General features: G+C 57.6%; 1 protein-coding gene across 3 annotated transcripts in view; it reads left to right on the forward strand.

Moving 5' to 3' along the window:
- Positions 1-8,196, forward strand: part of DAP3 (death associated protein 3) — a 31,373-nt gene extending 23,177 nt beyond the window's left edge. For 2 of the 3 annotated variants that reach the window (XM_045983026.1, XM_045983024.1), the window contains 9 exons: positions 1,102-1,210; positions 1,327-1,419; positions 2,168-2,298; positions 2,942-3,022; positions 3,104-3,262; positions 3,777-3,836; positions 4,332-4,442; positions 6,993-7,110; positions 7,851-8,196. In XM_045983026.1, the coding sequence (XP_045838982.1) occupies positions 1,102-1,210; positions 1,327-1,419; positions 2,168-2,298; positions 2,942-3,022; positions 3,104-3,262; positions 3,777-3,836; positions 4,332-4,442; positions 6,993-7,110; positions 7,851-7,936 (948 nt within the window). In that variant the 3' untranslated portion in view covers positions 7,937-8,196. The remainder of the gene's footprint in view (positions 1-1,101; positions 1,211-1,326; positions 1,420-2,167; positions 2,299-2,941; positions 3,023-3,103; positions 3,263-3,776; positions 3,837-4,331; positions 4,443-6,992; positions 7,111-7,850) is intronic. The other variant, XM_045983025.1, reaches the window with a different exon arrangement.
- Positions 8,197-12,398: the final 4,202 nt, after the last annotated feature.

The raw sequence follows: 12,398 nt of genomic DNA on the forward strand, positions 1-12,398 counted from the left end.
GCGCTTCAGCCGTGGATGCTGGCGACACCCGCCTGCTCTGGCCCCGTGACTGTCTCCAGTTGCTTCCCGGCTGGCCTGACCACCAGGGCTGTGGAGGGAATTACTCATACATTCCTTCCATAATTTCCTTTTACACGAAGGCCAACTCCCTCCCCACTGTTTGTGTATTTTAGCGCTGTCATATTGCCTAATATGGCATTTCTGTTTTAATATCTGTGTCATGTTTTCGAAGGTTTCACTTTCCATTAAGTGTGAATTTGCCTGTCAAGTCCTTCAACTCAGTCGTACGGTTAGGATTTCTTTAAAAATATCAACACTATTGGGGCGCCTGGTGGCTTCAGCTCTTGGTTTTGGCTCAGGTGGTGATCTCGGGGTGCTGGGATCGAGCCCCCATGCTGGGCTCTGCACTCAGCGGGGAGTCTGCTTCTCCCTCTGCCCCTCCCCGACTTGCACCTGCTCGCTCTGTCAAGTAAATCTTAAAAAAGAAGATAGCAATGCAGTTGTAATCTTTATCTAATTGTGGATAGTGCTTGTTAGGTATTTGTTCTTATTAAGAAACATCATGAAGGGGCGCCTGGGTGGCTCAGTGGGTTAAGCCTCTGTCTTCAGCTCAGGTCATGATCTCAGGGTCCTGGGATCGAGCCCCACATCGGGCTCTCTGCTCAGCGGGGAGCCTGCTTCCCCCCCCCTCTCTCTGCCTGCCTCTCTGCCTGCTTGTGATCTGTCTGTCAAATAAAAAAAAAAAAAAAGACTTTACGTCCAAGCAGTATTTAAAAAAAAAAAAAAGAATTAGCTAAAAGTAGATTTAAATGAATCAACATCCATTCAGCACTCAGTGTGTATCAGATACCTCGTGAAGCATTTTACCTTCTTCAGCGAGTTAGTCCTAGATGGCTTGCGGAGCGTGTGACGAGGTGCCCGCCGTCACTTGTAGATTTCCGCGTCGTTAACAAATCCGCAGCCGGGGCCTGCTGTGTTAGTGGGTGTCAGCTGGAGCCTGTGGGTGCAGCTTAGATCCCGGAGCCCAGCCACACCCGAGCGGACAGGGGCCGGGTCCGCTCCACGCCTCGCCGCAGCCGCCCTCCTTCCGGCTTCTGCCAGGTGAGGACCTTCAACGAGGCCTGCCTGATGGTGAGGAGGCCAGCCCTGGAGCTCCTGCGGTACCTGGACGACACCAACTTTGCTCACCCGGCCGTGCGGTACGTGCTCTGTATCCTTTGCCGCCTGCCGGAGCCGTCCTCACCGGGGGCGGGAGAGGGGCGGGAAGCGGCCCACGGCTGACAGGCCGGTGTCCCTCGTGGTTTTCCTTGACCGCGGGTGCTTTAGATGGGGAGAAGGGGACAGGAAAGACCCTCAGTCTCTGCCACGTTATTCATTTCTGTGCAAAACGGGACTGGCTGATTGTGCACGTGCCCGACGGTAAGGAGGCGCTCCTGCTGGGCTGCAGCTCGGGGAGGGGCCAGTGGAGCTCGCCCGGCCTGACATCACGGTCACCCCAGGCCGGTTGCATGTGACATGAGCAAGTGCGGTGAGAGAAGTGCAGCGAAAACCTCCCGAGAGCCATTTGATAGGAAGAATGAAGTATTTTGGGGCCACATGTGTGGCTCAGTCAGCTGAGTGTCCCAGTCTTGGTTATGGCCCCAGTCGTGGTCTCAGGGCCTTGGGATCGAGCCCCGCATCGGGCTCCCTGCTCAGGGGAGAGCCTGCTTCTCCCTCTCCCACTCCCCTGGCCGTTTTCTCTCTCTCATAAAATCTTTTTAAAAAGTTAAAGTAAGAGAAAAAACTGCCGGGAAGCTGGTGACCTGTCACCGTGCGGCGTACCTCGGGCACGGACTATAGTGCTGGTGACCTCAGCGGGACCAGCATGACCTCTGAGGCCAGAGGGCGTTAAGGAACACACGGCGGACCCTCGGACGCATGGTGTAGACTTGTCCGTCCCCTTCCACGCGGCGGCCTCCAGTGGCGCTGGGCCAGGCAGGGGTCTTCCCCTCCTTCCCATCTTCTGGCCCCGCTCGCAGGAAGGCCCCCGGCCCGCAGGAGGCCAATGTAGTCCGCGCCAGGGTCCGAGGTCCCGGGCAGCCTCTCCAGTGTGGGGCGGGGCCGGCGTGTCCGGAGCGGATCGGTCACTGCCCGGCTTCCTCCCGCGTCTGTGCGTCTGTCTTGGCAGCTCACCTGTGGGTGAAGAACTGCCGGGGCCTCCTGCGCTCGGCCTACAGCAGGCAGCGCTTCGACCAGCCCGTGGAGGCTTCCAGCTGGCTGAGGAGCTTCAAAACGGCCAACGAGCGTTTCCTGAGTCAGGTGAGGAGCCTCCAGAAGCCCGGCGCGCGTGCACACGATCCTGGCGCCTTGAGCACGGGAGAGGGGGGAGAAGCGAACGCTGCAGCCGGGGGACCGCCAGGCCCTCCTGTCCCCGCTTTGTTCGGCGCACTCGCGAGACCTGAAGCCGCGGCGCAGGCCGTCCCCGAGGCAGTGAGAGCTTTTCCCGTAGCAAAGTCCAGGCCACACGGATTCCCTGACTCGTCCCGGGCTACGGCCGCAGACCCTCTAAAGCCCATTTCCAGCCACAGCATTTTCTCCTGATCAGGGTCTTTCGTGGAACCAGAAACGGACTGGTGGCATCGTTCTCTGCTCTGGTGATTCTTCGATACAGTCTCTAGGCCGTGAGCTTCAACTCTGGACATCAGTCAGGGTCACCTGGGAGCTTGTGCCTGTGGCTGCCAAGGCGTCGTCCCGGCGTCTGTAGTCAGGAGCCCGGCGGCTTCTGTTCTTACGCTGTAGGCGGAAAAGGGCTAGAAAGCGGTCCCCTCTCCCGGAGTGGCTCACGGGGCTTGAAAACCAGATTAAAACGGACTCCTGACAACCTGACCCTCCTACCTGCGCAGCTACGGATGGGCTTATCTTAGGCTAAATAGGCTTTCTCTGGTTTTCATGTTTGTTTTAGATAAAAATTCAGGACACGTACACGTGGAATAAGCGAGAAAGCACGGAGAAAGGCCGGCCTCTGGGAGAAGTGGTTGAGCAGGTATGAAGAAGACTGGGGGGTCCCGTGTGGTCCCCGCGGACGCCTCTCGTGGGCCCCAGCCCCCGCCTGTCTCCCCTGCAGGGCCTGACGCGGGTGAAGAATGCCACGGATGCCGTCGGGATCGTTCTCAAAGAGCTCAAGAGTCAGAGTCGCTCCGGTGCTTTCCGCCTCCTGGTGGCGGTGGATGGAGCCAATGCGCTCTGGGGAAGGACCACGCTGAAGAGAGAAGATAAGAGCCTGGTAGGAAACCAGCGTTTTTCCGTCACTGACTGCGGGCGCCGCCATGCATGCGCCGGGACGAGGCCTTGGGAGCACGTGAATTAAAACACGGCATAAAAATGGCACCTGGGGGAGGGGGCGTGGGGGTCCCCCGCCGACTGCAAACTCAGGGTGGGGGTGGGGTTGCAAACGAACCCCCGCCCCGGGAGCCGTGTTTTGGCTGTTTTTCTTGGCGCTGTGCTTGCGGAACGAGGCTAAGTGACTCGGTTTCTGCGGCGTGGCGGCTGGAGTACCAAGCGTCGGAGCACGCGACAGCAGCAGCGTGGGGAAGGGGCTGCGCTCTCTCTCCGTGGCCGGTTTTCGTCAGAAACCGGGCGGGGGTGCCGGGGGCTGAGGCTGCCAGTCACCAGCCACTGAGCTCATGTAGCCGCGTGGGAGGCTCTAGTTGTCGCCAGTCGTTTGCGCCAAGAGCCCGTCCATCCCAGCAAAGCTTGGCCTGACCTCTGTTCCCTCCCCGGCCGCTGGTGGCGTGCAGATGGCCCCCGAGGAGCTGGCGCTCGTGCACAGCCTGAGGAAGATGGTGCGGAACGACTGGGTGAGCGTCTGGGCCACCTGCTGCTTGTCAGTCTCCGAGTTCGGGGACAGACAGTTCTTCACTTAAAGTCTCTGTGTTTAGGGGCGCCTGGGGGGGCTCCTTAAGGATCTGCCTTCGGCTCAGGTCATGATCTCAGGGTCCTGGGATCGAGCCCTACATCGGGCTCCCTGCTCGGCGGGTGGTCTGCTTCCCCCTCTTGTGGTTTCTCTTTTTCTCAAATAAGTAAATAAAATCTTTAAAAATAAATTAACTCTATGTATTTGGTTTGTAATCTCCCCACTGGCTTGGGAACGGGCCCTTGTCTGTGTGTATCGGCGGAGAGCGCTTCGGCACCTGCCCGGCCCTGGGAAGCTCGCCGCTCCCCGGGAGCTCGCACGGCCGCGGGTGGTCGGAGCCGGGGCCAGAACCAGGGACCTGCTCAGTTGCCATTTGCCTGTACTAAAAATCCAGATGACGACAACACATTTTTCTGTTCTCCCCCGGCCTCTCTTCCAGCATGGAGGCGCCGTGGTGTTGGCGCTGAGCCAGACCGGGTCCCTCTTCACGCCACGGATGGCCTGTCTGCCGCAGGAGCTGCTGGGAAAGGTCCGGTCACCAGAAAATCAGGTTCCCCCTAGATGGTCTGTCTGATGAGGCTTTTGTTTTGGGGGGTTGGTTTTTTTAAAACATAATTATAGACTTGGAGAAAAACCATATTCGTATTTGACTTCACCCAGATCCTGAAGTGGTAAGGCTTTTCCATGCTAGCTTTATTCTTCCCCATCTGCTTTTCTCCCTGAATTCTGGGACAGTAAACTGAGACATGCTGCAAGCTTCTAATGATTTCCTGAAATCAAAGACATTCCAGATATATAACCTGCGGCACAATGATCAAAATCACGGATCTGCATCGATAAGTTCTGGGACCTGATCTTTAGGGCGTCCTGTGGTCTTCACTCTCCCAGCGTCATTCACAGAAACAGTCCCGGCCCATGCGTCCCCTTCGATCGTCCTGGTCTGTTGGTCTCCTTCAGTCTGGGACAACACCCGCCAATCCCGGGGGTTCTGTGGCTCGTCCGCGGATAACCCCGATGGCGCCTCTCCCAGCGGCCGCCACAGTGAACTCCGAACACTTGGTTCAGGGGCCGCGCATCTGCTTTGTCCTCGGTGAAGTCACTGTGGCGGCCGCCTTGCTCTCCGGCTACCCCTCGTGCTCCCGACAGCCTTGACGTCCGTCTTTGCGCCTTCCTAAGCCCAGCGGTGGTACTGGCAGAAAGCTATTCCCCGGCTCCCACGTTTCGCCTACACACGTGGGCTGGCTTTCCGTTACACACGAGAACTTTCCTTCCCCTTCCACGCTTACTTGTCTCAGCGTGGACACGCAGACGCCTCTTCCACGATTCTAAACCTCCACGGTTGTTCTCTGTGCTGGGGCTTAAATGACGGCAGATCCGGCCAGCAGACACCCCTTCGGACTGGCTTCTGTGTGCTTTTCCCACACCCACCCTTCTCGAGCCCTGGCTTTACTTGTGGCTGAGGAGCACAGGTGTTCCACGCTCACCGGGTACTTTCCACACCCAGCCCACAACCTGAGCACAACTGCTCAGGCAGCCCTGGTTCGTTGTAGAAGACAGTGGTATGTGGACACCAGGTCCCGGGGCCAGGGGGCCGGTGGGTAGAACAGGCAACTCTTGATCTCAGGGTCATGAGGTCAAACTCCTGTAATACCTTGGGTATTGAACCTTTATTCATTTAATCTATTTAAAGATTTTATGTATTTAATTGACAGAGCATGCACAGACAGGGGGGCTGGGCCCATCAGGCAGAGAGAGAAGCAGACTGTTGGCCAGCAGGGACCCCGGGATCATGACTTGAACCGAAGGCAGACGCTTCTCCAGCTGAACCCCCCGGGCGCCCCTGGAGGCTACTTTTATTTTTTATATTTCTGAAAGGATTTCATTTATTTGACAGAGAGATAACAGCACAAGTACGCAGAGCAGCAGGGAGAGGGAGAGGGGGAAGCAGGCTCTCTGCTGAGCAGGGAGCCCAATATGGGGGCTCGATCCCAGAACCCTGGAACCGACTGAGTCCCCCAGGCCCTCCTAGAGCATACTTTAAAACAAAATGTTTAAAGTAGGCCCCCTTTGGGGCGCCTGGGTGGCTCAGTGGGTTAAGACCTTCGGCTCAGGTCATGATCTCGGGGTCCTGGGATCGAGCCCCGCATGGGGCTCTCTGCTCGGCGGGGAGCCTGCTTCCCCCTCTCTGTCTGCCTCTCTGCCTGCTTATGATCTTTCTCTCTGTCAAATAAATAAGTAAATAAGACTTAAAAAAATAAGTCTTCACCTTCTTCAGGAGGTGGAACGGAATTGCCCCCCGTCTTGAGCATGGGCTGGATTTAGCCTCCAAGACCCGAGTGCTGTGTGCTTCCTACGGCTGGGCTGTGCCCTCCTCTAGGCCCCCAGGGCAGTGTGAGAACTCACGATGCAGGATTCCCGCCTGCACACACACACGCACATGTGCTCTGGGCACGGGTCCTCACATGCACACCCACACTTGTCTCTATGTTCCCTGATTCCTGTGAAACACCCAGGAGTTCAGGCTGATACCGGCCGCAGCGCAGCCTCCCCTCCGGCCCGTTCTGTGTGCGTGAGCCGCGTCCCAGTGGGGCCATCGCCGTTCTCTGCTTTCCGCCTCGCCCCGGAGCGCAGCCCGAGCTCCCAGCCGCCAACTCCGGGCTTTTGTCGTCCTGGACGGGGTCATTCATCCAGGTGCTCTGTTCAGGAGTGAACTCGGTCCCTGGTCCCTTCAGTGTTGTGTTTGAAATCTGAAATGCGGTTTGGTGACCGACTGGTTTCAGTGTGTTCCATTTAGTGGGTCTTTATCGCTACCCTTGTTCGTTTTGTGAACTGAGTGGCTTCGACTACTGAAGTCAGAACCGTAAGAAAAGGAATTGTCGTCATGTCTGCACAGACAGGCGGCAGCTCCCCCGCGGGCATCACCCTCGCACAAGGACCACGCAGGAGACCACGAGCAACAGCGGCCAGCCGCCGTGTGTGGTGCCTGTGTACGGCGGGGTGGCCCGAGAGTGAGGAGTGGAGAGGGAAAGCGGGCACCTTGGATGCGTTAAGTCCAGTCGCTCTCTGCTGACTCGTCACTTAACGACTCTTCCTTCTCCAGGAAGGATTTGATGCCTTGGATCCCTTTGTTCCCATCATGGTCTCCAACTACAGCCCACAGGAGTTTGAAAGCTGCCTTGGGTACTACCTGCAGAAGAGCTGGCTGCAGCACGAGAAAGGTTGGTTCTCGAGCTTTCCGTTCTCGGGGTCCCCTCGGGTCAGAGCCTTGATGTCTTCCCACGGCAGCGGCCTGCACGGTCTTTCTCCCTTTTTCTCGACTTCTCTCTGGCCGATCAGACGGCAAGAAAGGTGGTGGGCCGGGGGGGGGGGGGGGGGGGCGGTTACTAGACGGTGAGTTTCTTCCCACGATCTCACGTCAGTCTAGAGTAAGAGGCTCAGGCTGGAAGCCCAGCCCTGGCTGTGTGCGAGGCCCGCCGGCGCCAGGCCAGACCCACGCTCTGCCCGTCCCACTCTGTGCACACGGGCGCCCTCGGCCGCACACCACAGCCTTGGCCCTGGCCCGGGCGAGCGGAGCAGAGGTCACGGTGGTCCTGTCCCTGGGTGAGAGCGAGCCAGCTGCTGTGGAGGACGTCACCAAGGGCCAGAGGGAAGGGCAGAGAGCAGCTGCAGCATCGGCGGGCCGGGGGCCACGGCGCGGAGGTTTCTGAGCGGGTTGGTATGGACAAAGTCCAAAAGTCCACATGAGGTTCTTGGAACAGAGGGAGACAGATGCTGGATTGCAGAGGAACAGAGACAGACAAAATAGTCGTTTGCTGAGAGAAAGATCTAGAAGTGGGGTCTCCGGGAGTGGTCGTCACATTTCAGCACCGTCTGGAGCACGGAGCCTCTGCGCACAGAACCTGCTGGGGTGCACGGCGCTGCGGCCGGCCCTGGCAGCTGCGTGTCTCCCCCACTCTAGCTCATACAGAGGAAGGGAAAAAGGAGCTGCTGTTCCTGAGCAACGCCAACCCCGGGCAGCTGGAGCGCCTCTGCGCCTACCTTTAAGCCGCCACCATGGCCTGCACGGAAGACAGGGGACGCTTCCCGTCGCCGACGCCGTCGACCCGATGCCGCCGGGACGAGTCCGCTCCCAGCCTCCAGGGAAGACGGACCTTAGTGGCCTGAAGTGTCCTCTTGTTCCTGAAACCAGTTTCTTAGCTGGGGTTGTCATATTTTAAGTAATTATGGTCTTTCCCTTAAATAAAGTATCTTTCCTAAAGTGATATGTGAGATTAATAAAACGGAAAGAGCCTTCAGTTGGCCAAGTTAAGTTTCTCCGGCGTTCTGCTTGTGAAGGGCCCGCCGCGACCAGACTGCAGAAACGTCCACGAGTTCTGTCTTCCAGACTCCATTCAGGTCAGGAGACCGCGGCGCCCCCAAGTTCTCCCTCCCAGGACGTGGCGCCGCGCGGACGGAGGGCAGGAGGGAGGCCTCCTTCCCGCGCTCGGGTGCGCCAGCGGGTGGGGAGTCCAGAACATAGGGACTCTGGTCACCTGCGGCCCTGGGTTCCCGGGCCTGACCCGGCGGAGGGCTCGAGGCCACGTCCGCGGCCCGGCTGCTGCTCCCCAGCCCGCTGGTGTCCCTGCTCTGTCACCTGCTGGAAGGTCCGGGGGTTGGTGCGCACTGACCCCCATCGTGTGTGTAAAGCGCCTCCCGTGTGGGCGGCCGCTGCCCTTTAGGACTTGATCCTGTAGCGCTTCAGCGGGGACTGGCCACGAGGGGGGACGGTCCGTGGACGTGCACCTGCACGTTCCCCACACAGCGAGCTTCCCCCACGCGAGACCCGACGCTGCCCTAACCCAGTCCTGCGTGAGGTCGGCTGGTCGCCCTCCACGGCGCAAGGTGGGAGGCTCGCTCCCAACCATGACACGCGCCCCCCACCGACCCCGCCAACCACAAACGTGGGGGTCTTCAGCCTCGTCCTCACAAGGTCAAAGCCCTTCATTCCCTCTGTCCTCACAGGCTGCTGTCACACCCACCACCCCCTGTTGGAGCCCCGCCCTGCCTCTGCCAGTCTGCTGTCTACCCACACCCCTGCCTCCCCGCCTCGGCCCCCTGCACAGGGCCACTGACCGGAGCTGTCCTGCGGTGGCTCGCTGGGCGGCTTCCCTGCGCCATCGTTCCTGCCGTGGGGCCATGGTCAAGCCGCAGAGAAGCGCGTGTCGCGGAAATCGCCTCCTTTCGTTCCTCCTCCTTTTCTAGAAGCAACTTCCGTTACCAAATCTAGAGAGGCAAGTTCACACGTAAATCGGCATTTTTCTCAAACACTAGAGTGTGCTCTTCTGCGCGTAGCTTGCAAACATTCCCTGTCAGGACTCGCTTTCATGAATCGGGTGCCCTGGCTCAGTCATCTGAAAAGGGAAGGAAGGAAGGGGCGCCCACAGCCTCCGAGAGGGGCAGCGGCGGGAGCTCAGTGGCCGCGTCCCACCCCCACGGCCGTGGACACTCCGAGCCCCAGACCGCGGCCCCCGAGCCTCCACAGCAGGAGAGGCCGGGAAGGTGGCTCCATCTCTGGCTGCCGAAACTCAGGATCCAATCCGTGCGGAACTGACTAGACCGTCAGATGCACAAAGATCCCACCGAAGATTAGCCTCGTGACTTCTCTGATTCGCTATTTGCAACCCACAGTCTACCCTGTTCGGTTCTTTCTTAAGACCCTTCTGTGGACCTGGACCTGACGCCCTGCTAGCGGCGCTCCTGTCCCTGTGCTGCACCTGCCCCGGGGCGGGTCTGCAGCCGCGCTCACTGGACTGCGCAGAATCTGGGCTGGAAAGTACAACGTCTGGGGGCACCCGAGGGGCCCAGTCGGCCAAAAGTCTGCTTATGGCTCAGGGCATGATCCTGGGTCCTGGGACTGAGCCCCGCATTGGGCTCCCTGCTTCTCCCTCTCCCTCTGCCGCTCCCCCCTGCTTGTGTGCAGTCTCTCAAATCTTTTTTATTTTTCTTAAGATTTTATTTATTTGACAGACAGAGATCATAAGGAGGCAGAGAGGCAGGCAGAGAGAGGAGGAAGCAGGCTCCCCACTGAGCAGAGATCAATGCGGGGCTCGATCCCAGGACTCCAGGATCATGACCAAAGGCAGAGGCTTTAACCCACTGAGCCACCCAGGTGCCCCATAAAATCTTTTTTAAAAAAGGAAAATATAAAGTGCACTGTCCTTATTTTCAGATGATGTAATCCTGTATAAAGAAAAACAAGTATCAAAACATCTCGCAGAACTAGAAATAAGATCGTCGAGGTCACAATACAGGATGAGTATACAAAAGCCAGCCTCATCCCTCCATTCTAGCAATGAAATAAGCAAAATGGAAATCAGGAAGTAATTCTATTCAAAATAGCAGGAAATAAAGTATGTAGCGGTTTTAACGGAAGAACTGCAAAGTTACACACCAAAGCCGATAAAACGTCATGGAGGGAAATCAAAGCGGTTCTAAATCCACGGGAAGAGAATCTGACAGTCGCGCACGACGTCCATTGTCCCCAGACGGACCCGACGGACACAAGGCGGTCAGTGTCGCCCCGCAGCCGACTCCTCCGCAAACGTTGGCAGCGGAGCCTGAAGTTCATACAGAAACAAACACAACCTAGAATAGCTCGAATGATGTTTAAATAGGCAAACTGGGAAGACTTACTCTCCCTTTTTACAAAGTGTTACATAACGCTACAGTGATCGAGACGGCAGTACCGCACAGGGAGAGACGTGAGGTCAGTCAGTGAAACCACCTGGTGAATCCAGATATAAACCGTGTATTTAAGGTCGGCTGCTTTCCAACCAAGATGTCAGGACAATTTATTGGGGGAAAAATCCTCAACAAACCGTGCTAGGACAGTTGGTAATGGACATCCACAAAGATGAATTTGGGCCATTGCTTCACTCCAGACACTCAGAATGGAGCACAGGGCCAAGTGCACGAACTAGAAAACATTTAGAAGAACAGGAGGGGCGTCTGGGGGGCTCAGTTGGTTAAGCGACTGACTCAGTTTCAACTCAGTCATGGCTTCATGGTCATGAGATCGAGCCCTGCTTCGGACTCTGCCCCCAGCACTAATTCTGCTTGCGAGGCTCTCCCCCCCCCTCCCTTTCTGGTACTCTCCCCGCTCACACTCACCGCTTGTTCTCTCTCTAAAATCAGCAAAATCTTAGAAACAAAATTGGGGTACTTGCCTGGCTCGGTAGGGCCTTCAACTCTTGATCTCAGGGTCATGAGTTTGAGCCCCACTCAGGGTGCACAGCGTATGTTTCAAAAAAAAAAATTATAAATGAGAACAAAATCTTCATGACGTTTCATTAGACAAAAGTTTCTTCTATTTAACATCAAAGATGTGGTCCATACAAGAAAATCTGATAGAGCAGACAATGAAAATCTAAAATTTTTATTCTTCAAAAGATATTATTGAGAAAATGAAAAAAAGCCGCAGACTAGGAGAAAATATCTGTAATTCATCTGTGTCTCAACAGGTATCCCTCATCGGTAAGAGAACAGAGTGTACGGTCGGTGAAGAATTTGCGTAGATGTTTCGGACAGTCTGCGCGCAGCTCCGTGTCCCCGCGGTCGGGACCACCGATCCCAAACAGGGAGAGAGGCCACGGCCCAGCCCCGGGGCGGCCAGAGCGCAGGTTGGGGAGGGCGCGGGGAGATAGGAAGCCTCACACTTTGCCAGTGGAAATCAACGACGGAAATACAAAATTTCTAACACGTGTCCACTTTAGAAAACAGGCTGGTGGTTCCTCGAAACGTTCAACCAGGAGCAGCAGGAGCCGGTTCTGGCCCCGGCACGTCCCGCGGGTGCAGCACCGCAATCTCCGAGCGGGTCACCCGAACAGACGCTGCCGCCCGGGCCCCTCCAGCCCGCTCAGACCCCAAGACCCCCGCGGGACGATTAGACCAGAAAGCGCGAATCCATCCGGGCGGAGCAGGTGGACGGTGGCCGCGGCCCGGGCAGGAAGGGGATGGGCTGTAGCCCCGAGGGAGACCCTCCAGAGGATGAGCATGTCTGTGGGCGCCCAACGCCCACCTCCTCCTCGCCCCCAGGCTCCCGCGAGCCCCGGGCTGACAGCCCCCAGGCTCCCCGTGGCCCTGCCGGTGGCCCTCGCAGGCATTTCCCCAGGAGACACTCGCAGGGTCTCGGCGTTTGCGGCGGCGTGTGCGGTCTTCCAGAGACAAATCCTAACTTGCAAGTAAAACGTCGAAAAACACCAGAGGAAGCTGGTTCCTCGGTCTCAGCACCAAGCCAAGCAGACACAGATAAAACAGCATGTTTAGAGGAAGACGGAAGAGTCCAGCTCATCAGAAAGATAAACCATTCCAAAGTGGTGCGAGACCAGAGAGGGAGCCAACGGGTCAGACCTTTAGTCTCAGGAAGGAACTGAGGGTTGCGGGAGCGGAGGGCTGGGAGGGCCGGCCGGGCCGCGGGCGCCGGGCACGGGGAGGCTGTGTGAGGCCTGTGACGTGGGTCAGCCTGATT

This window comes from Meles meles, chromosome 17, assembly GCF_922984935.1.
Source record: "Meles meles chromosome 17, mMelMel3.1 paternal haplotype, whole genome shotgun sequence".
NCBI classification, from domain to species: domain Eukaryota; kingdom Metazoa; phylum Chordata; class Mammalia; order Carnivora; family Mustelidae; genus Meles; species Meles meles.